Source organism: Rhopilema esculentum, chromosome 5 (genome assembly GCF_057945365.1).
Source record: "Rhopilema esculentum isolate cy_ngs chromosome 5, ASM5794536v1, whole genome shotgun sequence".
NCBI lineage: Eukaryota > Metazoa > Cnidaria > Scyphozoa > Rhizostomeae > Rhizostomatidae > Rhopilema > Rhopilema esculentum.
In genome coordinates this window covers 6,861,488-6,889,382 of record NC_142819.1, presented here as the reverse complement: position 1 = coordinate 6,889,382, position 27,895 = coordinate 6,861,488, and the positions used below count along the sequence as shown (strand labels likewise).

Here is a 27,895-nt window from a genome sequence, read left to right as displayed (position 1 = left end):
AGATCCGCGATAGTATGAATCGCATGATAGTACGAATAGCTGAACAGTTTCTTCAATAAGGAAAGACAAATCTAAGAAAAGACATCAAATTATATAGTCTACATTAAGGTAAATAAAGCCAGACCTGTGATATTCAACAATTAATCATGCTAGAAATGATACTGAAAAATTGCATTCCGTTTTTATTTGACAGAAGAAGACAGCTATTTCAAATTTATTGTTGAACTCAATTTTTCAATAACAAAGTAATTGACAACGGCTATAAAATTTCTATATAGTAACCAATTATTCTACGTCGTTTTGCCTGCAATGTTTTAAATCTTTGTTTCCTCTGTAATTTGCTGTGCTAAAATGCTTGATAAATTTTTCAAGATTGCATACTTGTTCCAATTGTTTAGGTTGAATCAGAAAATATCACTGTTTTTATTACTTCAAAGTTTTCAACTCGAAAAAGACATTTCTTCAGAAGATAGGTAAAATTGACTCTTTTCATCAAATTTGAAGAAGACCTTTAAACAAAATTTTAACCTACCTTGTTATCACTGCTTTAGTTTGCACTCCTTCTTGCTTCTGATTCTGAAGTTGTCGTAAGTTGCAGCATTGGAAGAATTTATATATTCTATGCCAGGTAATAAATTTGTCACCCTTTGTTATGAGAAAAATCAGAACTCCACTTTTTGTCACATTATATAGTCTTTCTTCAAATATCGTTTTTAAATTTGAATAACCAGTTTGCCATCTTGCTAGTTTCTCATGGAAATGTGAGAAATTCAAGTTGAATACCGGAAAAAGCGCGTAAGCAATATTTTAGCCTGCGTATGAAGAGGTTAGGGAGCGTAAGGCAGGCTAGCAATATCTGTAAGCATCAATCTATTGGAAATTATGATGTTGTACTTCTCAGCTAACTTATTTAGAAGCTTCTCTGCCCGATATGGGCAACATAGAAAAAATCTCTTGCTACCAAATTAAAGTTGTCTTTAAGAAAAATTACGCATCCTGTCAAAGGTCTCAGACGTTTGGAGAGAGAGAGAGAGAGAGAGAGAGAGAGAGAGAGAGAGAGAGAGAGAGAGAGAGAGAGAGAGAGAGAGAGAGAGAGAGAGAGAGAGAGAGAGAGAGAGAGAGAGAGAGAGAGAGAGAGAGAGAGAGAGAGAGAGAGAGAGAGAGAGAGAGAGAGAGAGAGACCGTGGAGCAGGGGGGATAGCCCTCAACACCATGCTTCAGCAATTTCAGAAATTTTGGCACTTGTGATAAAATTGTTCGAGTTTGTTGGCTGTCAAAAGTTCCTGCCTCAATTTAAATACACATTTGTACTCTTCTTCCACCCCACTTCTCTACCGGATGCAAATTTTTTGCTTTATCTGGGCATGATTGATACTTTATCGTAATATTAAATATTATTATAAAAGGTTTCTTCTCGCCAATCATTGCGAGCAAATGTTCTTAGAAAGGTTTTTTATTTAGGCTCATGCTGGAGTGTTTATTGTAACTATTAGAACCTTTAAAACGCAGAAGTGAAATGCATTGGTCAAAAAACACATCTATATCAAGGTACAAGATAAATTTCAAGTAACAGGGAGTTGCACAAGTTCAATGAGATAATTACATGCAGCTGTGTGTATGTGTGTCATTGTGAGAAAAGACCTTCTTGTGTATTGGACCCACAATCCTGGCCAAAAGGTTAGTGGACTGGTGAAAAAACCACTAAAATTGCAACTTGACCCCAACAATATTATCAAAACCCCCCACCCCTGAAGCAATGTTGGTTTTTTCTTGAATACCCAAGTAACAGCAATCGAAAAGAGTAGAAATAAGCGTATCAACATTGACAGTGGGGGGCGGGGAGCGTATTTTTCCAAAAATACTACAATTTTCCAGCCCAGTCCAATAACTTTTGGCCAGGATTGTCTGATTTCTAAGCAGAATGAAAATCTATCATAGCGGTTTGTTATGTATCGGAAAGAGCTACTAGGCGTCTAGACATGGTTGTCCAATGCTAAAAAAACTAGGAAGCCGGTCTTTTAGGGCATTTTGTGTTGAATCTTCATAGAAATGAAAGAATTTCGAGAAGCTGCACTTGACGTAGAAAATCGGAGGAGACGCGATATGTCTACCTAAATTGATTAGAATCGAAGTTCTCTACGTATGTGGAGGGTACAAAATTAAAATGGGAAATATATATACGGGTGTCCTTCTTGGTCAAGTAATTACAAATAATGGGTTAGTATGGGTTTAATAGTCTACACATTGCGTTTTGCCTCAGACTTCGCTATTGTAGTACGTACATTGAATTTGCCGTCGAACTTTGTATACGAAAGATTAGTTGATAACATGTGAAAGTTTAAGAGAGAAAGAAATTGGCAAATGCTATCTGATATCCTACAGCAGAGTAAATGCAGCCAAATTCCCAGCAAGAGAGTCAGTTGTAGAGAACAAAAAATACAATAGCTCCGTCGAGAGAGAAAAAGAAATAATGGCTGTAAGATTGAAAACATTCGAGTTTACCCATAATATACAAGCAGATAAACATAAAACATTTCAAGTTGTCCTCGCTACTTTGCAGAAGTAACAATGAGTGACATCAATGTCAACTTTAGTTTATTTGAAAATGTCACGAGTTACCAACGGGTTACCAACGGGTTACCAACGAGTTACCCTAACGAGTTACCTTTTTTAATAGTGGTTTTATATGGGAATACCACGAGTTACCATGACTTTTTTAATAAATATATATATATTATATTTATAAAGAAGGTGGTAACTCGTTGGTATCTCGTATACATCCATACTGAGGTCTGCAAATGTAGAATGTAACCCGTACGGTAACTCGTTGGTGACTCGTGGTAACTCGTGATCATTTTCCCAGTACGGCACAAAAGGCTCCTTTTTTCAATATTATATATTAGCGCATGCGTAAAAATGGATTTGTTGTTATAAAATTCCAAATTGCAAGTTTTGATTTTTTAAACATGAAATTTGAAGATCCATAAACACTATATGTCTAGTAGATTTTGATCACCTTAACCCCTCCCCCCGATTTTGAAAATCTTTCAACCCTGAACACTTGTATTCAAGACCCCCTAATATGAAAAAATTAGACTTTAACAAACCCGCCAAAAACTTTCAACTGTACCCGAGAGTACATTTGCCCTTTAATAACCACATTCGACTTTTCTAATAATTTATGGGTTCTACTTTACCATTGTCTAAGTAGTAATAGTTTTCTCTATGGCATCTCTATTCAATTGCTGCTTGACAATTCCAAAAAATCAATTAGATTTAGGCCTGGGCTTCAAGGTAGAATTGAAACAAGTTGTGAATTCGATTCCTGCATGACCTCTTTTGCTTGCTGAATATAAAATTCTTCATGATTGGACCCACCTTTCTTAAATTGCTCCTATTTTAGGTTACAAAAAATGATACTTCTGTATAAGATTTGCAAATTTTCATCTCCTCCCTTTTACCTCTATATTAGACAATCCTGGCCAAAAGGTTAGTGGACTGGTGAAAAAACCACTAAAATTGCAACTTGACCCCAACAATATTATCAAAACCCCCCACCCCTGAAGCAATGTTGGTTTTTTCTTGAATACCCAAGTAACAGCAATCGAAAAGAGTAGAAATAAGCGTATCAACATTGACAGTGGGGGGCGGGGAGCGTATTTTTCCAAAAATACTACAATTTTCCAGCCCAGTCCAATAACTTTTGGCCAGGATTGCAGCTTATCTACTATCAATGGTTAAATATAACCTCATATTATGCGAGAGGAAGAGGAAAAGACCATTCATAAAAAGTCCTATCTTAAAGGCAATCGAGAATTACTAACGTGGACAAAACTTTCTGTCCATTAATAACTGGCCAATCAGTGCGCGTAATAGCATTCTCACGCTTGTCCATTGGCTGATATTGATTGACAGGTGGCTTAAGCCTTTTTAGTATCTGTTGATTGCCATTAATGGTCTGATTGAGATGTATATGATCATCATAAAAATCAGGAGTAATTGTTACTATATAGGACGAATCAATACTACCTGAGGCGGCCCTTCGTTGCAGTGAAATGGAGAGAAAATTTTCAAATATTGATGCTTCCAGTTCGCTGAATAATGCACATTTTGTTTCAAGTCATTTTTTGTGACATTTCCAGTCGAAAAAAAGAAGAACCGCAGGATAGGCTTTCCGCCGGATTATGTGACTCTTGCAATGAGTATTAAAAATAAAACGATATTTAAACTGATATTTAACCCTGGCATACAGGGCTTAATCAGAGAAAAAAATTACTTGTTGAAAATTGACCATTTTTACTGGTGCACCCCTCGGATATTTCACTTTAGCTAAAACCTTTTAAACAAACAGTTTAAGTTAAAGTAATTTTTAATACTTTCATATACGAATTTTATGGAGTTTTAGGTTATTTCTGATCAAATTTTATTTTGATGCAAGTTGAAAGTTTTTTTAACTTTTTTTCAGTGGCATATACCGTGAGTTTTGCTTAAATCTAGCTGAAACCTTGTGGTTAAAAAAATGGAGACTCAAGATCATTAATGCTTTATAAACCAAAAAAGGAAACATGCTTATTGGTGAATTGATGTTCAATTACATGCACATCCTAATTTTTAAAATTATTTCATTAATGAGGGATTCCTAAGATAAGCCTTTCAAATAGATTAAGTCTTATTGATACTGATGTTAGTAGCCTTGGGAATACTTTCTGAAAAGCTTCACCCAAACTATAGCAACCCCCACAAGCAATAATGGGAGCAAAAAGCCCCCAGGTTTTGTAATAGTGATGACAGATAGGAAATCTGAAACATTGACAACACTAATTTCGGAAAATATCTAATATGATTTGTACATATATTACAATAATATGAACTGATTCATTAGTGGAAAAGCTAATCTTACACTTTAATACCTTCTAATTTTACACTTTTAACCTTCTAATTTTTACTTTACTACAAGAAAACTTGAAAAACATATAAAATATTACTTCAATCTTAATATGCTCATTATTAATAACTCCAAACAATGAAGGGGGGGGGGGGAGCTATTAAAGGGATGTTTCAGTTATTTTGCTATTCTAAATAAATTTTCCATATTTTTATGATTAAAAGAGCAACAAATGTGTTGATAAAATATTTATCATCTTATGTTTCAAAGTTCAAGTAAAATATCTGTTTATTGTAAAAAGAATGCAAATGTACACCATTGTTAAGTAAGAATGGTTACTTTGCTTTTCAATGATTCTACGGAAAAAGTTTTGTTTGCTCTTAAGAGCATTTTATCAGGCAATGTTTCTTAGGGGAAGCCTATCCCTATAATTGCTTTACAGCAACTAACATCTAGCCAAAAATTTTCTTTTTTGAGCTATGAATGTTACTTCAACAGAAGACTTGGAGTTGTTGATTTAAAGTTGAATAGCCCAAAAAAATTTTTGCAATAATTATTGGCTCAAATAGTTTGCTTGGAAAATTTGTCAAAATAATAAGAAATTTTGGCCTCCCATTCCCTGAAAGTTAAGACTTGAAAAGGTATTTCCTCATTAAAGATTCTTTTTTATATAAATGAGTGTAACAAATTCTACCAAATATTTTTTAACTCTGCAATGAAATAAATTGAGTGTTTATATTTAAGTAGCTTTGACTATGGAAATAGTTTTTATTTCTTCAAGCATCTTGTCAACTTGTGAATTAAACTCTTCTACAGTCATGTCACTTGGAACTTTGAAATCCTTTGCAAGCTCATCATACAACAATTTTCCTTTTTCGTTATGGTTAAGTTCACCTTGCAAAAATGCTTTAAAGCATGGGTCAAAATAGTTTACAGCTTCAGAATAGAATCTTGGAAGATCTTCATGAAGTTGCTTTGTTCGCCTCTCAAAGTCGGTTTTTGTTCTTTCAAGGTACTTTTCGTTTGCTTCATACTTTCCAGATTGCGAAGTACTTGGATCTTTAGCAAGCTTGTCCCTCTTTGCTAAATATTTCACGTAATCTTGTTGACTTTGATCTTTTCGTTTAACTGCCGAGTGTATACAAGCGAATTTCTCATTTAGGCCTTTTAATGGCTTAACAAATGTTGACCTAGTGATTACATCACGCTGTTGTTGGGAGTTTTCAGTTTCGTTGCAGATGTTCTTCAGTTTTTCTGCATGGCTTTCAAGTTCATCTGCGTCCTTAATCAACTTAGAGCTATTATACAGGTCGGTGACCATTTTTTGTTCCAACTTTGCCAAGCTTGAGCTAGAATCCATGAACTTTTTGGTGTCCTTGTGCATTCTCTTCAGGGTCTGTTCCATCTGCACAATATCTTGTAATCTTTCCTCAAATTCATTGTCTTCAGAAGGCTTTGAAATCGACTTCCTAGGTGCTATTAATTTATTGAAGGGATTCCACGACATTTTCAATCTTGGAAGGAAATAAACACTTGAGGTCAGTTATCAAATTGCGCAGTAGAAGACGCCATTTGAGTGGCCTCATTCTCAATTTCTGAATTCTCCGTTTCAAACATCGAGATCAGTGGTTTAAAAATATCAAAGTGCAAAGATCAAGAAAATGGCGGACATTGTTGGAAGTTGCTATGGTGTTTGGATTTCTGAGATTTAAATTCGATATCAGGGTCGTTGGCTGTATTTGTAAAAGGATGGTTGATCAGAAAAGTGTCTTCCTTTATTTCTTGGCTATGTCTCGATGATTAGGCCTTTACTGTGGTAAGATTATAGATTTATAAGTTTGAGATTTATTCAGATTGAGATTCGAAGAATTATTATTATTCTTCTATCCCCAAATCAGCCAAATTTCTGTTACATTAGCAAAACATACAAGTGATAAGGCTGCAGTATAAATAATGTGTGTTTTATTTGTGTAACTAGTCATGTTCCTGTCTACAGAGTCTCGCATGCGAGCTGCTGCACACCAAGATTTATAAATTGCCAAAGCTTTACATAGCATTGCCTTAGAAAATTTCTGCTTGTGCACCATATGATAGGTAAAAGGAGGTTTACATGTGGAAAATGTGCATGCATGAGTGTGTTCCTGCTGGAAACTGCCATACTCTGCATGAATCATGAGCCAGACTGCTAGACTGAAAAGTTTGGTCTGTGCACACAGAATGCATTCCCCGCGCGATTATTGTTGCCCTTCTTTCCGTCCGCACATCATTAAGAATCTGCCGTGGATTCTGTGCAAAATATTTGTTTATCTTGTCATTTTTCCCTCAAATATTCCACCATTCAAACTTCTGACTTCCGATAACAAGAAAAAACATCGAATACAAGGTCTCTTTGAAGGTTGTTGCTTCAAATTCCGCGCACGATTTCACGGGGTAGTGTTTGTTATCCACAAATTTCAAAATTATTCTTCTGGCATTCCCTGCGCAGAAAAAATACTTTACAGTCTGGCCAGACTGGAATCTAATCAAGGACAACATTGAAATGGAAAGAATTTATGGTTGTGGCTATGGATAGCTGCAACCAGCAGGACACTATTAGCTGGGAACTACAATTTCTGTATTGTTACCTAATATTTTTGATGTTTAATCGTTTGTGCGTATTTTATAGTTATTTTATGATAAATTGTATGTAGAGTGGAATTTTAAAATATATACTGAACTGAACTAACCGGAACTGAGCACAAAGGCATTCAAACTACAAGAAACAATGCTCATTTATACTTGACTTATAAATTATAATTTGCATGATTGCTTGATTTTGCTGGTCACATGTGAATGCAAGAAGTATGACATAGCTGCAAACATATAAGCAGGTTTTCCAACCTGGACCAAAAAACTGTTGGTTTGTGCAGTCTAGAGGGGGTTTTATTGTCTTCTATTCTCTTCTACATTAGAATTGATTGTATATTTTGTCTTTGATCCTACAGAACCTTCAAGCCTAGCCAATCTTGTCATATCTTGCAAGCCATTATTTTTTATTGATCCATGTATCAGTATTAACTTCAACAGCTGTTATTATAATGGTGCAACCAATGTCAATTGCATTAATCATCCAGATATTCAGTTAGGAAAAGTATCATCCTTGGTTCTAGCTATGCACACCTACTTACCTTAGAAGTTATTATGTTACATGCTCTTGAATTGCATTTTTTCATCAAGCAAGACTTTCACAATGATTTTGACACAGGAACATATAATCTTTTATTATGGCACTTTGCAAAAATGTGTTTGTCTTAGTGCGACAGTATGTAAAGAAGCGGCACAAGTACTACACAATTACTATGGATATCAGCTAGCTAGCTAAGGAAAATGATGGTTTGTTCTACAACGGCCAATGAGGGCATGGTGCTGTTGTCAAATCAGGCTTTTGTCTGATGTTTGATCGATAAAAAAGCATGAATTTTAACCAGTTTTGTTTTACAACAAGACCAGCTTGAACTGAAAATACCTAATTACAACATATTCTTATAGATTTAATAGTTTAAGGAAGGATGCAAAAAACAAAAGCCAAAGGTTTTTCTTGAGTGTTTTTAGGGAGGTTGACAGATTGGTTTTCTCTACTTGGCTCATTCAAGTTTCTGTCCTGTTGTTATAAGTAGTGAAATTTTGACATTTGTTTCTATAGATCATAGGTTATCTGGAGCTGAATTGTCTAGGGATTCATATTAACAAGCAGTCTTTTTTCTTGCAAGGTCCTTAACTTATGTCCAGCCAAGACTCTGCAATATATTTGCTTTTATTCTGCTATACTAGTTAACTTTCTGCAGGATTGTTTTTTAGCATTTATGGATAATCACACATTTAGTGAACCAAAGAAATCTTGGTTAGATTTACAATCACTGAAAACTTAAATTGAAAACAGATAGAGACAGATCTACTCCCGCCCTCTATTTAAATTGTTTTGCTATGAAAATAGATGAATTTGAAAAATCATATATTGAAAACTAAGCAGAATGTGAAGGATAAAGTGTAAATTATGCCTTGAAACATAAGCACCTAAAAATGTTTTTTAAAGATGCAAACAGAAGATGAAAATGTTTTTAAAATTGCTTGATATTAGTCGAATTCTAAACATCAATCATTTTAATGGCTTCTAATTACAGCATTGTTTGGCAGATGTAGGGATAATTTTTTTGAAAATTTTTTAATATATGGTATAGCTAACTCCAAAACCAATGGGAAATTTAAATGGCCATTGAAATGCCTCAGGACATAGTGCCTTTAAAATAGAAATACCCGTGGAAAGGAAGTAGTTACACATTACCCACTCCCAATCCCCCTGACGATCGTGCTGTAATTAGGTATAAAGAATGTTTTGAATTATTCCCAATTCTTAGTAAGAAGATTAAGTATGAAGTATTAAGTATGATTGTAAATTGCAATTTGAAAATTTAATGATGTAAATGATGTAAAACTTTGGTTAATTTCTGATTATTTTATTTTGTGGTATTTTTAGAAGCAAAATGAAGGACAAAAAGACATACAGAATGAAAATAATTAGCATGGGAAATGCAGAAACAGGCAAGGTATGCATATGCAAATCCATAGACACTTTAAAACACTACATATATTTTTGAAGCATTTGCTTGCTTACAGTCCTGTTTTTTGGTCTTCAGCTTGTGGATAGGGTTTTCTTTTGCTAAAAGATACACCATCACTTGGGCTGATAGGCCAAGTCACTACTGTCAGTACTCTAAAGAGGGCTATGTTTATGGTAATTTGAGTTTAGTTAAAAATCCGTTTTAGATCCCTGATTTATAAAGGGGTATAATTATGTAATCAGAAAATCCAGCACATTCGGTATTACCCAAATGCCAATAGTCTGTGCATATGACCATCTCAATATTGTAAGAACTCACTGTGTACTAGACTTTATCCAGTATCCTTTTATTTAAAGTATGGAAAGTGGCCAGTAAGTAATGGGATGTATGACAACATCAAAGGATAATCAGTTTTTTTAGTAATGAAGTAAAGAAGGTATAGTTCAAAGTATTAGCAAGGACCTTGAGAAGGTCAACATTTCTAATCAAACACCTTCTACGAAAAAACAGGGGATTCAAATAACAAACAGGGGGTCTTAACTATCCTGAAAGAAATAATGAAGGCCTTATAAAATATCCTGAAAAATTGTTGGGATATTAACATTCAGAGTACTGTTGATATAACTCACCCCAAGTAGTTATTTTCTTTTCAGGGATGGGTTTACTGCTGTGTGTGGGAGTGCGACACCCCTAACAATTTTGTGTCCCTTTGATTTGGTAAAAAGCATTTTTTGGTTTCTTAAAAATTTTTCTTTATTTATCTTCTTATCGTCTTTATCTCAAAGCTAAAAACAGGCGTTTCCATCGTTTTCCAGTTATATGAAATGTATGGCCACAAGATCAACTTGTTTAGTTTATCTGAAACCCTCCCCAACCTTTCTGCTTTAATCTGTACCTGGTTCTATTGCCTTGGATTGATTGAGATGATGTTAATTTTGAAAGTCTCCATTTTTACTCCTCTGTGGGACTTTTGACTTACCAAAATAATTTTGTCCTGGCTATGTCCAGTTTTATAGGTCAAAAACAAGTTTTAATACTGCAAAATCGGTACTGAGAGCATGATTGTTTTAAGTCATTATCAACCTTTCATAACACTGTATACCTGTAAGGCAGAAACTATCTTTATCTGCTCAAAATTTCGATTTAACTTATCTTGAACACAATCTGCATTGACTATGGAATTAGGAAAATCCCATTTTCCAAAGAACTGCTTTAGGTTAAAAACTTAAATCTATTCAGTTTGACCAATTAAATTATAATTGGTTTATTTGATTTATTATCCATCACATGCATATCCATTTAAATAAATGTATTAAATTTATTTGTTGAATTCTGTATTATTTATTAAACAATTGTCCCTTTTAAGTAATAAGTAACAAAGTTCTTGGAATCTAGCTGAATGAACAGAGCAACTTTCATTTTCATTACTCGATAAGGAAAATTTATTTGTATATGAAACAATAAAATATATAGGTCATTGATTAAAATTTTACTGTTATTTTTCAGAGTTGCATTATAAAGAGATACTGCGAGAAGAGATTTGTGTCAAAATATATGTCGACAATTGGTATAGATTATGGTGTAACCAAGTAAGTTATTCACATAACTCTTACTTAAGACATAACATACTAAGCGAAACGTAAGGGGAATATCTCTTTGTCACTTTTGCTGATATCAGGCCTTTTCATGAAGATTTTTTCCAAGAACAACGATCTGTCCGCGTGGGTGAATTTACTAGATTGATCACCCGTCACACCGTCCAACAATGTTTGTTTAAGGAGGTCCTCCAGGCCTTACGGGGTATTAAGGTTTCATCTGCCCACGACCGAAGATGACTTAACCTTTGGGGTGTCTAATTGCGTGTTTACCTCCGGTTTTTCAAACAAACTATTCGATGTAGCTATTTGAAATAATGATGGCCTGTAATTGCGTAATTGCTTTTCCGGTTTCTTGCGGGCGTAACACGTTTTGCTAGGGTCGTAAATAATTCGGAGAGAGTGTCGCCTATTCGAAATGAAAAGACCTATTTGATATTCATTTTAGATACAAGTTAGTTTAGTTAGAGATATTTCATATTCGGACTAGTTTCAGAAAAATGCAACTTCTAGAACTGAAAAGCAAATGTTTCTGCCTGTCTTCCTTTTGAAGCATATACTGCTAAAAAGGTGCCTTCCACGTTCTTACCAGTATTCCTTACGGAAAATTGTCAACTATGATTTTTTACCTCTATCTTTTCATTACTTCGTTTTAGGGTGTCTGTTGGAGAAAAAACCTTGAAAGTGAACATTTTTGATATGGCTGGGCATCCTTATTTTTATGAGGTTTGCAATGATTGTATTTTATTTGGAGGAACTCTACCACCTTGATTCCAAACAAATAAACTCTTAAAAAGTTTCTCTACCGACTACATGTTATTTTTGGTTTAGTAGTAATGGTTAAAACAGGTGTTAGGATGACTCATTAGTTTGGGTCGTGGACTACGGATCCAAAGGTTCTAGGGCTTGAGTAACTGACAAGACTTTCACTTATATTGTCTGTCTATCTTTCTTTCTTTTTTTCTTTCTTATTTTCTCTCTCAACCCTCTTCTACATTTCTTCTCTCCTTCTATCTTTCTCTCTTTCTTTCTTTCATCTCGTCCCTCGTGACTAAGGAACACAACTAAGCATTGATATGTGTCTTCTCTGTTTCTTTCTTTCATCTCGTTCTCCCTGACTTAGGAATTCCACTAAGCATTGATATGTGTCTTCTCTGTTTCTTTCTTTCATCTCGTTCTCCCTGACTTAGGAATTCCACTAAGCATTGATTTGTGTCAGCTTGTTTTGCAACTGATTCTCTACTACCACATGCTTGTCAGTGACTCCTCAGTAAAAGAAAAAGATAAAAGTTTGTTTAAATTGAAGTTATAGGTTGCCATTATAGTTACATGGTTGTGAATGTGTGTTTACAACAAGCTCATCTTTAAATTAGACTTCTTTATGGTATGTTTTTGATAGCCTTGCTTTTTGTCAGTAGCTTGCTTTTGAAAAAAGAAATGACTTCTCCTCTGCTATGTCCCATGTATCTATACTAATTCAGCCATGGTCTGCTCATATAGTTAAGATGTATCGTCTTCTTATTTGCCTAGGTTCGTAACGAGTTTTACAAAGACACCCAAGGTGCCCTTCTTGTTTATGATATCACTGACCGTGAATCCTTTGAAATGCTAAGTAGCTGGCTCGATGAGCTGAAAAAAGATGCTGGAAGCCCAGCTGAGGTTGATAAAATTGTGATAGCAGTATGTGCAAACAAAACAGATAGGCAGACGAACAGAACAGTAAACGAGAGTGAAGGGAGGCTGTGGGCTGAAAGCAAGGGGCTCCTATACTTCGAAACCTCAGCCCAGAATGGTGACGGTGTTCAAGAAATGTTTCAGGTAGGTTCCCCTTTTTATTTCGAAGAATATGTGCAAGCTATTGCATCTTTATTCAGAAGAAGTAACGTAATCGACAGTTTACTACATTTACATATTTTATTTTAACGGCTAGTGATTGGCAAAAATATTTGCGAGCTGATTAGCTGAGTATTGAATGAAAAATTCTTTAGTAAACTATTCGAGCAGGGTATGCCAAGATGCCAAAAGAGGGTTTGTTGGTTGAAGAAATGAAGAATTTCTTTCATCCCCCTCTTTTCCATCCAAGTATTGGTAGAATCAACAGATATCAAATGAGAACCCTCAATTGACGTATAACGACAGGTTCAACCAGTAAAAACCTTAATGCTTTCATTGACACTTTAGCTCTATAACGTTTCCTGAAGAACCAAACATAAAGGAAATCTTACTGAAATTTTTGATTACAGTGTCTCATTGTATAGGGGTTTATGAAACATTAGATGCTTTTTAGCTTGGAGTTGCATTTAAGGTCGTGTAACTTCTTTTGACTAACTTTAGTTTTGTTAAGCGCATTTAGGGGCATCGTAAATGAAGCTATTTTTAAGGTTAATTTTTGCTTTCCATTGAGCAAAAGAATGGCAATTTTATTGTTGTTTTTAGTCGTTGTTTGAAACAATGGCAGTGACTGTGGAAAGCGGAGTAAAGCCGAAAATAAGAAGCGGCAGTGCTCTGGGATATACCAAAGAACAAGCTGATGCCATTTCCCAGTTGAAACAGGGCAAGGACAACTACGAACGACTCGGCCTTCGCTTTGGAGCTTCAAGGTTATTCAAGTTTTAATTATTGCATCAAAATTGTTGAATTTGCAGCTGTTTAACGTAAACTTAACGATCAAATGATCAATAGGTACCAGTTAGGTTTCGATGTTCTTGTAACGGCTATAAAGGCTTGGTTGGAAGGTAACGTTTTATAATCTAGAGTGCTTCAAAGTAATTGCTCTTTTTCAAGAAACTGATTTAAAGAAACTTTCTTGAAAGAACGTTGAAAAATTTCATGTTATTGCGTAAAGAAAAGAGACTAGCAATTATTTATGCCTGATTTCCTTCAGTTTATATTCAAATCCAAATTTCTAACATTTAATTGTTTTTGTTAGCAATGTTTTGCTTTCATTCCCCTACTTCTGTTGCCCTCCCCAGCTTGCCAAACTCCATTTGCTCTACCTCTGTTTGTCTAAAAAACCCTATTTCCTCACTCTTCCTACTTGCTCTCCCCCTGCTTGATCATGCCTCATACTGCCCCACTTGTCACGCCTCGTACTGCCAGCTCTCCAACATTGAATCTTGACAACTTGAAATTACCTCTTCAGTCTCCATCCTTGACATATCGTGGTTTTTAAAGAAGCTATTGAAACAGCTAACTTCTGTTTTTCAGTACTTTTCCTTTGGCTGTTTGTTATTCTTTTATCTTGACGTTATTGGTTCCTCCTGTTGTTGTCACAAGGAGCCTCATAATAAAATTGATATCCCCTTTTCAGCGATGAAGTAAACAAGGCATACAAGAAGCTCGCTGTTCTTTTGCATCCTGATAAAAGTGTCGCCCCTGGCACGGAAGAAGCTTTCAAAATACTTGTCAGCGCAAGGTCTTCATTGCTTTCAAATCAAAAAGGAGAGTAAATATGCCAGACATTTGCTTAACAGGTAGCAATTCACACTTATTCCAGTTGCAAAGATATTTATCATTGGCTTTGTCCCTCGTTGTATATCTTGTTTAATGAAAGTGTGGTGTGACATTACTCTTCCCTTACCTTGTCATGTCATGTCATGTCATGTCATGTCATGTCATGTCATGTCATGTCATGTCATGTCATGTCATGTCATGTCATGTCATGTCATGTCATGTCATGTCATGTCATGTCATGTCATGTCATGTCATGGTATGCACTTTAGGAAGCTACGTTTAACAATTTTTGTCAAGTTTTAGCATTTTTTTGTGCCTTTTTCTTTATCGACCCAATGACATGGTAGAAGATTTTAGCTAAGCAGTCTTCACTGAACTGATCTATTATTCAAAGGGCCTTATACCGCTACATGCGAAACACACACTCGATGGAATAGGTTGCATTAGGTTGCAAGTGCTTGTTGCCTTAAAAATTTATGTTTACAGTCGCGTTTAGGATTTTAAGTGAGTAATTTAGAAACCTGTTTTGTACCCTTCAGTTTCTTATAGTTGTAAAGTTTGATCTCCAAGATAATACTATATATGATAATACTATATATTATGATTGTGTGTAATATTTGAATGATTTTAAACATATTGAAATGTAATATATTCATGTTATATTGTATATGAGTAGTTAGACAAGAAGAGCAATAAATTTCTGTCTATTTTGTAAATTGCGTTTCAAATGCTAGTGTACATTGCACACTTGATATAAATCTGCAATTTCCATATATTGCCTCGACTGCTTTTGTCCGTTACCTTTGGAAGTTGCATGCAGGTAGTGAAGAAGATTGATGAAAAGCCGAGCAGCGGAAAAGCATCAAGAGACAAAATTGTACAGGTCCTTTAGGTCCCAAGTCTCCTTATTCAGGTTTTATATAATCTCACAAAACCAAAAGTAAAATGTACAAACTAGGCCTAACTTTCAAAATGTTTAGCTGGCTTAAAGAAAATGAACAGATCATCGTCGTTATCATCATCAGCATCATCTGTTTTTATTTTTATTTTCTTTAAATTTCTCAAAGAAAATCGTACATCGCTAGATATTCTTGCAGTTCCTTTCAAACCTAGATTGGCCGTTAATATTGAAATCTTTTGCCCTTTCGCAATCCTGCTTAGTCTCCTCCAATCACACGGGTCCATAACCCTGAAATTTGATATTCCTAACATTTATAATGACGTCATCCACACATCTCAAAGTCATAAAAGTGCCGTTTCGGCCGTATTCTTTGTTTACCGAAACTAGTGATTGTCAGTTTCATGTGGATGACCTGTTATTTAGCAAGAGAGTGACGCAGATGGTAAAATGATAAATTTTTAAAATTGTGCTTCTTAATATTGCTAATCACCTAAAAATCCAGCGTAATGCTGTTTACCTGCGATTGCTCTGTTTTGTATCCCTTTTCACCTGTTTTCTTTGAACTAAACGGGCCATAAACTTTACACGTGCAATATGATATGTAACTTTCTCATGCTTCGCGAGTCTTTTAATATGAAATACAGTCCCATTTGATTCGTAAATGGAGATCAGAATAAATCCCATCCACATTTAAATTATTAAATTTATGGCCTCGGAAAAGCTCGTAAAGATTAGCTATCAATTCTATTTAAAATGGCTAATCGTCTGTCCGGCTATTGCTTTATGAAAATATTGCATTGGTATTTCTAGAAATACAGTTTAAGTAAACTTTTGCTTTAATGCTACAGAGGTCTGCATTAAAACTTTTATAAAATATATTTTTCATTAACGGCTTTGACTTTAGCGACGGTTATCGAACCACCTGGACAGACAAAGTGCGTTGTGTACTACCTCCGTGTTTGTTGTTCAGTTTTCCCAGATTAAGCGCGTAAGATCTCGCTCCGGAGAAGCAATTCAACACTCTCTTTGTATTTCGCATGACCCAGCACTGATCTTTCGTGTGCAGGTAAGATTTTGTGATAAATAAAAGTGTAAATTGATTTTTGTGCACTATTTTGCTTCATATCTTTACAACTTGGTGGTTGGCAAGGTAACTTGAAATCGAGGACGGCTTATAGCTGATTCTGTAGACGGTAGCAGGTCCTGTGCAACACAATTCATTACATAATTTTACTATAGTTTTGGAAATTAAAAGAATATCCCGTTTTTTTCGTCTATTGCTCCAGACGAACCCACTTTTTTCGCCTATTGCTCCAGGCAAAACATTTTTGTCTAATCACCTGAGAGCTTACAAATATTATCATTTGTTTCCAAACCCGTTAAAAAGTAATTATCACTAAGATCTTCCTTACAAAATATGTGATATGATCCTTAAAATATATTTTTGCCTGATGAATAAGACTGCGTTCAAAAACAGTTCACAGAAATTCCAACTGAAACATGACTTCCATGATCTATGTCATATTATTTTTTAGCAGTCATTGAATCCTTAGATAAGATCCTGATTTCAAAGCATGATCTTCAGTAGTATTTTCCTATTGTGGAATATTTTTATAGAAAAATGGGCTTAGAGAACCATTTTCAGGGGCAACGTAACTCTGCTGTGTATTTTTTCAAAAATTATAATCAGACTTTTGTAAACTGGAGCACTGGTATAAGTTGAAAGACTGCCAATTTTGAGTTTTCGAGTTTCTGCTAAGCCAAGCGCAGCACTGGCTAGTTACATGCTAAGCAAAGTTTTTTTTGCGAGCTGCTATGGTTATAGAATTATTCAGACTGTTGTGCGGTGAGAGCGAATGATCTGTCGCTAAATTGTTTTTGTTTTCTTTTGAATCGTCAACAGGTTGCATCTTGTCCTTACAACAACGAGTTCTGTACGGTTAATAAATCTTTGCGCTGGGAGCACTCACAAAAAGGCTTGCAATGAAGTTGGAAAAAACAAAGAAGCCGAGACGTGTTGGATTTTACAGCGGACATTAAAGCCTAGTAAAAGCTTGCTTCATCTGCGCAGACGTCTTTCTACTTATTAGCTGTTTGTTTATACTGATGATAGACTTGGTCTTCGTACATCATCACCGATCGACCAGCTAGATCTAGACGAGTAATCAATGGTATCGATGCCAACGATTATTTGGCAATTTAAGCAGAATAATCCACGTTTCTTTCTCAGTCAAAGTACACTCGACACCTGTAGAAAGTGCTTAATCTTGTTTCCTCAAAACTGAATTTACTGTCCATAAAACTCTTTGATGAGCATGGATATTGATAATGATAAATGTCTTTGTAATGAAGAGTTTGTCATCGTGGATTACAATATGCAATCAAAGTGACTATGATCATTCTTAAGACACCTTTGTGTATGGACCTGCAACGTGTTGAGATATTAGGTGTCAAAAGTACCCGCAATAACTTATATTTTGATTTCATCTTCTCGAGCTTAGCCGTATTTTGGACAACGTATGGTTAACAGACATGTTTCTTTGGAGTAAAGGCTGTTCTGCTTTCTACTAAATGAACGGTTGAAAATTGCAAGCATGGATTTGATTTCAGCAAACCTCTTCACTTCTGCGTCAAACAGAAAGTGAAGATTGATTGGTACTTATTCTAACTGGACTGTTGTCCGGCCATGCAAATGGTGCTTTTAGCACGTGCAGACCTCTGAACGTCTATTGGATAATGAATTGGTTATAAAGATAATGAAGGCATCGTAAATAAAGATTTTGCAATTCCTCTAACGAAAGTCTTGCCTGGAGCAAAACCCTCATTTGCTTCATTTGGTTCACCTTCCTTCTGAAGACGTATTACATCGTTTCACACATATAACATCGACTACTGTTTCAACCTTTTCTCTGCTGTTGATGCAAACAGTCAAATTCTCTGGCTATTTCATGGGTGTTCTGGTTATTCTTTTTAATAGATAGGCCAGGCAAGGAAGCTCTGTGCATAGCATGGTGATGAATCACGATTTTGGTGCTTCTTGAAAACTGCAGTTTGCATGTTCTTTAAACAAGCTGGTTTATGACGCAAGAAATCGAATAAACTAAATTGATTATTTAGATCTTCAAGGTTTTTGCCAGAGAGGTACTGCAATATCACAATGGCAAGCGAAATGGGGAGACTTTTGGATAGGCCACGAGCATTTGAAGAAGCAAAGGTGCGGTATATTTTGGCTCTTGAGGCTCAGAAGAAAGCTCAAGTGCTTTTTATATCAAATGCTCAAAGGAAATTGGTTACTAATTTTCAAGAGAAGTTGAAATCAAGTATAGTAGTTGCTCAGAGGCATGCAAAATGGAAAAATGAATCCAAAACTGCCGAGAAAGTGTTTAAAGAGCGACGCGCTGTCAGTGCCATCACTTTCAAAAGAAGTGAGCATAATGCAGGAGAGGCCACTGTCTGCGAAGCTGGTAAAGCCAAATTGAAGAGAAGGCCTAAGACAACGGGGGCAATTAGCCAATGGCAGCGTAGATCACTGGGAAGAAATACGGCCGTGGGTACTGCGAATCGAATTGATAGAACAGTAGGTGATGCGCTCGAAACGAGGTTGAAAATGCTCGCCACGGAGGAGACCGTGCCGGCTCTTAGTCAGGGCAATGAAACATTGGAACAGAAAACCAAATGTTGTCACAGACCAAAGATAGACGGGTTTTATGCAATGGATGATGGAACCTCAAAGGAATTGATTGACAATTTCAGTTCCAGTAAAATTTCTTGTGAGGCAACTCCGAAGCTAGCGAATTCTGAGAAGCTGAGGCAACAATATTCTGGTACGTCTTCAACTAAATCCTCATCTAGAAATGAGGCAAGGTCGTTGAGGAGAGGAGGCCAATCCGAAGATAATTCCGATAAACGTTTTCAAGAGAAGCCTAGAGGCAACAAAAATGCAAATAGAAAAATCTCATACGAAATGAAAAATTGGATATGCGGCATTCAACAAGATGTGCAAAAAATTAAGAATGCTGACGACAACGTTTGTTATCGTGCTCCTCTCAAAAGGAATTCGAGTGAAGACAGCGTAGAGAGTTCCCAGTCTGTGGAAATAGTTGATTCAGCTTTGGAGAAATTTGATAGTTTGATAGAGGCAATGAAGAGTAGCTGCAATGTCTTTACCGCGCATAAGAGCCCGGAAGAAGATAAATGGGCCATTTTGGATGCCTCATCGCTGTACTCGAAGTCTGCACTTAATGATTCAAGATTGGACTATGAGCAGAAGTGGCATCAAAGGGATCCCAGAAACAGGAAGTTGAAACCTGGAGTTCTTCTTTAGAATGCTAAAGCATTCTGAAGAATATGACTATTGTTGCCAAGAATTGGAATTCCTCTAAGGATATAACGATGTTTGACTCATGCATGCTTTTGTGTTCTTTTTGCAATTGACACATATTTCATTTTGTCAAAAAGCAGCCGGATTTGAGGCTCTCTCAAGTCTGCATTTTTGGGTCAAAAATGAGCTTTCCAACTTAAAAACATGCTCTTAAAATCTATCTTTAGGCACTTAAAGCGATATTATACGTTTTTCCTTGTCTGATGCTATCTCTCATTGTCGCAAGTACAGCAATTGCCGTCATAGTAATTGCTACATTTTGTTTGATTCGTATGTAGAGTATATAGATTTCTAGAACAATTTCTAACGAAAGGATTCAATGAAGGTGGTCTATATTAAATAACAACTTTTTAAGAGAAACAAAGAGAAGATCATTGCTCAAGTTGACAACTCTGATTTGCAAAGCCCTTATCATGTTACAAGTTATAGAAGTTAGATTAATGTTGATGCTCCCAAAGATAAAATTGACAAAAATTTATTAATCCATTGTTGTGTATTAATGGTGTGTTGTTTTAAAAGCAAAACAGTGTCTTGAATAGGACCTCAACGCCTTAAATTCTTGTCAAAATGGGTGTTGATCTTTCATTTTTAATGAATTTAAGATTCAGGTATTCAACTAATAGAAATTTAGGAATATTGCCGAGCTTATAAAGTGCTAGAAAAAAACAAATCAAGGGATCTTTCCTTCGTCATTATCTGATTCTTAATTGCAAGACGTGTCTTTGCGGAGAATGACTCGTTGATCGAACGAACACGCTGCAGTCCTTGATAATTGTGTCTTGAAACTCCATGAGAGCACTGTTTCTTTGTATAGAGCAGTTACCAGTTATATCACAAGACTTTTTTAAACTAACTGCCCTTGTACTGTCACTGTTAATAAGGGTCATCTGCTTACTCCTATTGTACAGTTAAATTTGCATACAACGGATATTTTTGTAGGGAGATGTCTGGCACAGAAAATTCGATCTACTGATTCAAAATGCTACCTTTGGGGCGATCGTTTACCATTCAGTCTCATTGGCTCAGTACATCTTAGTTGTCTACTCACTTTTTCAAGCTTTATTAGCATTTAGAGGTAAGGAAGAACAAAGGAAAACCAAGGACATGAGATTTTGCACCAATGTGTGGTTTTTGGGTGGTGCAGCCATTACCAAGATGGTTTTAGGGCCTTTTTTAACTAAGGGGTAAACACCCCTCCAGCATAGTTGACCTTTCTTTGTATGAGAGAAGATGCTCCTTATTTTCATGAGATCAACGGCTTGTCCCCCAGATGAAGTCTCTTAGAATAGGTTTTGAGAATTAAAACAGAATTAGTTCAGTTACCATCCTTTGTTTTTAGAATGCTTTTTACGTTGGCTTTGAAAAAAGTAGCGATAAAGTTATCTCCATGACGAATGTAAAAATCAATCGGAACCGTCGATCGTAACCAATGATCTTAACCTCTTAACCTTTTTGTAATTATAGTATATTTATAATTTATTATAATTACTGTAAATATTCATGATGATGAACAAGAATCGGTTCAAATGACTGTATGCCTAGGTGTGTAAATTAACAGATGCTAAGATTGGAAAGAGCATATGAAATTAGGCTTCGCTCCAGTTAATTTTCAAGAGCTCTTGGCCTCTTGAAATATGCCAAATCATTTTTGCCGCTATGGTGTTTTGCGAACACTCTCCCTACACAGGCATTGTTGAGCCACACTTTCAGTATGGCTGCTCACTCTGGGGCTGTTGTGGTTTACTGAAATTAATCAGTTACAAAAACTTCAAGACTGAGCTGCTAGGATTATAACTGACAGCAACTTTGATTGCCAAAACAGACCACTTATAAATGAATTAGTAAATCTAAAGCCATGATCGACAAGTCTCAATATAATCTTGTTGCACAGTACTTGCGTAACAAGTGCATCAAAAGCTCACACTGATGCTCTCAGAAGTCTCCGCAATACAGAGACAGATTTGAGGTTTCCCGTTATAAAGTCAGCAAATTGCCAAAATTGCTTCTCATTCAAAGCAGCAAAACTTTGGAATAGCCTCTCAGTTTGGTCAAAACAGGCAACCACTCTAAATGCCGTCAAAGCTTCTATTTAAAAGAGGTATATATTTAGCTTCAAGTTTTGTAAATTTTAGACCTCATTTGTAATTAGGTTTTTAAATGTAATTCTTTGATGATGTATACATTATTTTGTAATTAATTTAGGCTGGTTATTGTTCTTTAATAAATTGTGGGTTTTGTGAAGCGCCCCTTCCGAAACATCTGCTGAGGGGCAATGAACTCAAATCAAATGAAATGAAATAGTACCTAACTCAAAACGAGGCTTGTTGCTGGACCTCTGACCTTCCGACTTTGTAGAGGGAAACTAAAACTACCGCGAAATGGAAGGGAATGTTGCTGTTAGGCCTTGGCTGGTTTCCATGAGAAAGCAGTTTTGAAAATGAACGCAGATATATCAGACATCATTTCACAGATAAAGGTTTGTTTGCTATGTTTCTCTTACTTTCAATTTCTGTGAAAATCTTAACTTTCATCATCAGCAGTCAGCACGTGACCTAGAAGTACCTAGTAAAAAAGTTTTTACCCACTGTTTAACAAGAAAATATTTGTTATTCTTAGAATATATTTATTATGTTTTATTTTGCTGATTTTACATAAGCCGTAGAAATTAAGTGAATGATTTCTCAGAATACAAAATTCTGTAAATAAAATTGCCGAAATTTCATCATCGTCTATCATATAATTCTAAGAACATGGTTAAAAATTCTAAAAATTTTCAGAACACAGCGGTGTGTCATAAAACCTTGATTAGCAGCATAGATGTTGATTCTTCTTCGTTTACCACAAATAGCAATGATAAAATGCTTGTGCTGCATGGGGTGTTAGCGTAGCAAGGGGGAGGAGGCATTTGGAAACTGCCGAACCCAATCAAAACATACAAATTAATGGCCATAGCTGGAAAGTTTGGGATGGTTGGCTACAGTGGCCGAATCTTTTGGTGGCCGAATCTTTTGGTGGCCGAATTTTTTGGGGGCCTCGTGGCCTTGAAAATTCACTGTTCTCTTTGGAAAATCTGGACTTCAATGTGATAAGTGACAAACATGAAATGTGCCAAAAGGCCATCCAAGATGTTACCTTGCCAGACAATAATGTGACTGAACCTCACCCACCCTCAGGGATGGATTATAGCGGCTAGGATTAAAGGGTGCCAGATAATGATTCAATTTTGTTGCCACACCCTTCGGGTGACTGTAAATTGATGGAAAAGTCCATTTTAAAAATGAGGTTTTTAGCTTCAAGATAAAGAAGATAAGAAAATAAATCAAGTAATTTTTCCATCATTTTTTACTACTGACTACAAAAAGTGCTTTTCATCAAATCGAAGCAAAATTTACTGAAGGATAAAATATTGGGGGTCTCATGCCCTTCACACCCATCCCCCCAATCTACCCCTGTCCCCAAAGGAAAACCTGAATATCCGTCACTGGTTGGCACAATCATCTCCTTGAATTCCAGGTTATCTTGTGTGGTGACCTTAAAGTGAAAGAACTCAACTTTTTCAAGGTGGTCAAGATATTGCTGAGGAACAATGTTCAGGGAATGCTTTGCTATTCTGACTTGAGAGTTATTTATTTATGGGTGAAAATAAGACAAGAATCTCAGGACCAAGACCCTTGCAAATTTCTTGTGACCATGTCCTCTAAATATGAAAACAAGGGGAGATGTTTTTTTTTAATTTTCTAAAGAAACTTCTGCATAGGATACTAAACTGTCCATGAGCATCTGATGAGCTTTCCTGTCTCACAGATTTTATTTTTGAGATGTGTCCAGGGGTAAGCTTGTATCCAGCGTGGATGTGTAGGTGTGACATGCCCCCAATATTTCACCGTTTTGTTGGTAAACCTTCAGTTGGTCCATAATATCATCTGGTTTGTCTTTGAAATTATCTACTTGAGGCAAAATAGCACCTAAATTTCTCTCCATCTGTCTTTCGCTCAACCCCAGTTGCCACACCAAACCCATAAACATGGGAATTTGAAGCATTGGAGGGTGACAGGTAAAAAGAGGCACCATGCTGCAGAAATAACAACATTTTGCAAACTTTACTTCTTATAAAAGGTCATTATCCCAAAGTTGGGGACACAGGACCCTGATGCACATCGGGCTCAGATTAACCTTTCAATAGATCCAAAAGCTCTTCAAGCCTGCGCATGTTCAAGACCCTCAAGGTTTCTAGACAAAAAGATCATTATGTGCTCCCTCCACCCAATTAAATTGAACTTAGTGGACAAAAATGATTTTCATACATTTTTGGAATGCAATTCCAAAGTTTCTTTTTTCTTCCACTTGAATCTACAAATTTATTCTATGTATGCATCCAGTTTGCAAGATTTCCTAAAATAATGTTTGTAACTTCTTTCAGGCTGTCAGAGATGTTATTATCTCAAGATATATGATGGGCAAGATTCTAGCATCAACTTTTGCTCTCATGGTTGGCATGACCGTATTCTCAAAGATCTTTGATAAGTATAGCAGATGCAACACAGGCCACATCAGATCTGTGGTATGTATTTCTTAACTTAATAACTGCAATGCTAGGAACATATTTTGATTAAGAATAACACGCACCTAAGATATGCAGACTTGTAATATCAGATTTAGAAGCTGGGTTCAAAACAAAGTTCTAGATCATGCTACCCACAGTATCCAAAGACCAAGAGTTCCAAAATAATCACTATTTTTTCAGGCTTTTTAAATGCTAGTGGTTTTCTAATTATTTTGAAGAAAATTGTTATAAAATTGTTCTTTTTCAAAAGTTGATTTGTTGTTGAAAAGTAGAAATACTAAAAGGAACACCTTTTTTCTATACGGGGTGAAGGGGCCAAACAATGATAATCTACCATTGTTTAGTTCCGAATCCCTAGGGGGAGTTTCCAGAAAAAGGTTAGGTTTTGCAGCCTACTTATGCACTTTGTATCCTACCATCACTAGAATTGAAAGCATTGTATATTGTCAAAAACAACTAAAAGGTGGAAATTATTTCTCAGTTCCAGAATTAAAAATCTTGGGATGGAGATGCTGTTTTATTTTGTCTATGCTCTAACTAAATCCTGAAAGCTTAGTCTTAAAACACAACAGTAGTCATCAACTATTTTTAGGAAAATACTTTGAAGGCTTGTGGTGGAGGTATCCAGGGTTTTTGGGACAACAACATTTGAAGAAAAAATGGAGCGACGGAATCCTCCATTCCTGCCAGACGCTAGTATTCTCGAAAATACTACTTTGAATGCTGATTTTTTGCGGAATTCCGAACCGGTCGTTTTTTTAAAGAAAGGGGCCTGGTCACATCTAGATCTTGGCTTTTCTGGTAGCAACAACTATCCTTCGTATTACGCCATGGGGCAATTGAGATAACAATAACAAAAAAACAATAGCAACAACAGTGGTGGCGTGTGTCAACGAAAAATTTCCACGCTGAAAATGAACGCCTGGTGAACTGTTTGATAGGTGTGTCATACAATTATACCGGAAATTTACAAGTTCCCCAATGAAATATCCTTTGCCAGTTTCCGTTGCAGTATCCAAATATGAATGGATTCTTTTTCTCTCTTTCGATTCTCACTGTACAACATTTATATCGTGCTAGACTCCATACTCCTGTAGACAAGAAAGTCGCCTTAAAAGACAACTCAATGTTAGAAAATTTACAGTGTCGTGATAGCGTTACCTTTCTCAATTCAAAGATAGGACCAATATTAATCCATAAACTGGAAGGTAATTGTTTTCAATTAAATCCTGCTAAATAAACCACAAAGCAAAGCATTGCTGAGGTACGTGAAAAATTGAGCCTTCCCCGTGTAATGGAAACACAGTCACAACAAGAAAAGTTACGGAGCAGCTTAAATCAAACATTGAATCGTATATTGACGGAGGAAATAAACAAGATGAAATAAGCTTTGAGGATACTGGGCTAACCGAGGAAATCGAGGCTATGCATACTGCCGCCAAGGAAAGAAAAATAGCATCAGTAGGAATCTTCTATCATGAAGTTGATATAAATATCTTCTACGATGGAGTTGGCAAAGCATACAGCCACTATGATAGATGAATGTAAAGACTGGGGATGGGTTTCTAGTATAACTGTATATGTTTGTTGCACATCATAATGGGATTTTGAAAGTGTCTCTTGATATGAACGCGTCAGTGGTCATCTTTGAAATAAATTGCCAAGGAAGCTGTCTTGCTTCTTTTGAGAATGGAGGGGCACTATTTGCCAACCAACCCAGATCCAGCATTTACAAAATTAGTGACGACAATATAATGATGACCTTGATGTGCAAACATATAAACACTTCTAGGGCTACTCCCTGTCTGAAACTACACAACAATAATTAATTTTGCATTTCCTCTAAAAGATACGATAGGGAGAAAGGGAATCATCTGGCATATTAACTCTGTGAACCAATGTGCCTATCAGAATATATGGATTAGTGATAATGCATATTACAGCAGCAAACTTAATTATGTTTGATGACAAATAAATAAGTTACTCCAGCTGCTACTCAAGGAATGGAATTTTGCTTAAACGTTTAAGCTTGAAAATGTTTTAGATGTATTTCCAGTGGGAGTCTATTTTCATTATATTGATGACGCTGTTGTTCAGACCCCAGATCTCTTTGATTCAAAAAAATTTTTGTTATTTTCTTTCAAGCCCTAGCAATTTCTATTTGAAAGGCAATTCTTTTACTCTTGTGCAAGCTCAAAGTTAGCTGTAAAATGGATACCTCTAAACCTATCTTAGCCTGTTTTTGAGATAGTGTTGCTAATTTCTCCATTGAAAAAATATTTTTGGTCCTGGTGATCACTTGATGGCCAATATTTGTCAAAATCTTAAAGCTGAAAATTGCCAAACGAATTTAAACCCTGCCAACGGTGTTATTTAGAAACATTAAACAAACTGTCTTCTTTTTGTGGAGCTAATAGATATAACAAACAGGTTGCAGTGACAAAATTAGAGCAAAAACTGTGTCAAAACAGAGCAGGCACTTCGCAATACATAGTCGGCATGCAGAGAGCCAAGTTGAAATACCATTCGACCATCAGACAGCCATTGCTTTAAAGACAGTCCAACATCCCATATAGTGGTGAGAATCATCAGGAAAGCAGGGTCTACTCTTCATTTAGGCGTTTTGTAATCTGCCTGTATTGAAAAATTGCTTTGGAAACCTTTCTTTGGAATTTTAAACACCTGTGGCGCTTATAGCCAGTTGTTTATAGCAAGGATAAATTTAAAGCACCATTTTTCCACTCAAACTTAAACACATCTTACTGTGTCTACTCCCGGTTGGTCACGATATGACTTTTCATACTTTGTGATGTGTCAGAAAAAACTAGCACTTCAGTTTTCCCCTCATTCATTCAGGTTTGAAATTTTGTAGCATGAGTTGTTTATTCTCTTTCTGCTTTGTTGCAACTCTTTCATTTTTTACTGTTTTCATGCAGCTAGTTTGATTTATCTAGTGCAAAGAGTACGAAGAAGGAAGGATGAATGGTTCTTTTTGCAAGAGACTCTGCTCGAAAGATGTGTCAAAAGTGTACCAGAAGTGTCTTTCCAGCACCTGCGATAAGATTGTCTATGAAATCGATTTTGATGGTATGCCACTGGTTGTCAAATATCAAAATATTCCAGAAACCGAGAAAACTGGCAATGGTGAGTGGAACATCTTCTCTACGTTCAATAACTCGGACTGGTCTGTTTTGTATTATGGTCACTGTGGGGGAATATTTGCAGTTGAGTCTGTGGAATACCCTGCCGGGAAATTATTTGGCAGTTCTGAACGACTGGCTGACTTGATCTTTCTGCCAGATGCACTGGATAATGTAGCAGAATTACTGGGGAATTTTTTTTCGAAATTTGACATATTTAGTCATATTTCATCGTCACTTTATAGTTCATACCCCTATACTTCCAAATTCCTGTTTAGATTTTTCCATCAGATCAGAGTACCTTCTTTTAAAGAAAAAATTGAGTTTATGAAAAACTTGTTCATGATGCTGGAAACCTTTTTGATATCAACAAAGGGT

General features: G+C 36.0%; 4 protein-coding genes across 5 annotated transcripts in view; 3 read left to right on the top strand and 1 right to left on the bottom strand.

The window, feature by feature from the left end:
* Positions 1–5,624: 5,624 nt before the first annotated feature.
* LOC148960241 (bridging integrator 3-like) lies at positions 5,625–6,392 on the bottom strand. Its single transcript, XM_089108606.1, has one exon. It carries the CDS (start codon positions 6,390–6,392, stop codon positions 5,625–5,627), a length of 768 nt encoding a protein of 255 aa, XP_088964732.1.
* Positions 6,393–6,520: 128 nt separating this feature from the next.
* LOC135689701 (dnaJ homolog subfamily C member 27) lies at positions 6,521–15,304 on the top strand. Its single transcript, XM_065207017.2, has 7 exons — positions 6,521–6,701; positions 9,399–9,468; positions 10,990–11,072; positions 11,735–11,804; positions 12,609–12,896; positions 13,515–13,678; positions 14,389–15,304. Exons 2-7 carry the CDS (start codon positions 9,406–9,408, stop codon positions 14,525–14,527), a joined length of 807 nt encoding a protein of 268 aa, XP_065063089.2. The 5' UTR covers positions 6,521–6,701; positions 9,399–9,405; the 3' UTR covers positions 14,528–15,304.
* A 125-nt stretch (positions 15,305–15,429) lies between these two features.
* LOC148960240 (uncharacterized) lies at positions 15,430–22,039 on the top strand. The gene is made up of 2 exons (XM_089108618.1): positions 15,430–16,498; positions 17,336–22,039. Exon 2 carries the CDS (start codon positions 18,590–18,592, stop codon positions 19,754–19,756), a length of 1,167 nt encoding a protein of 388 aa, XP_088964744.1. The 5' UTR covers positions 15,430–16,498; positions 17,336–18,589; the 3' UTR covers positions 19,757–22,039.
* Positions 22,040–22,111: 72 nt separating this feature from the next.
* Positions 22,112–27,895, top strand: part of LOC135689703 (kynureninase) — a 122,705-nt gene continuing 116,921 nt past the window's right edge. Inside the window, exons 1-3 of one of the 2 annotated variants that reach the window (XM_089108613.1) lie at positions 22,112–22,289; positions 24,234–24,374; positions 27,332–27,521. In XM_089108613.1, the coding sequence (XP_088964739.1) occupies positions 22,251–22,289; positions 24,234–24,374; positions 27,332–27,521 (370 nt within the window). In that variant the 5' untranslated portion in view covers positions 22,112–22,250. The remainder of the gene's footprint in view (positions 22,290–24,233; positions 24,375–27,331; positions 27,522–27,895) is intronic. The other variant, XM_089108614.1, reaches the window with a different exon arrangement.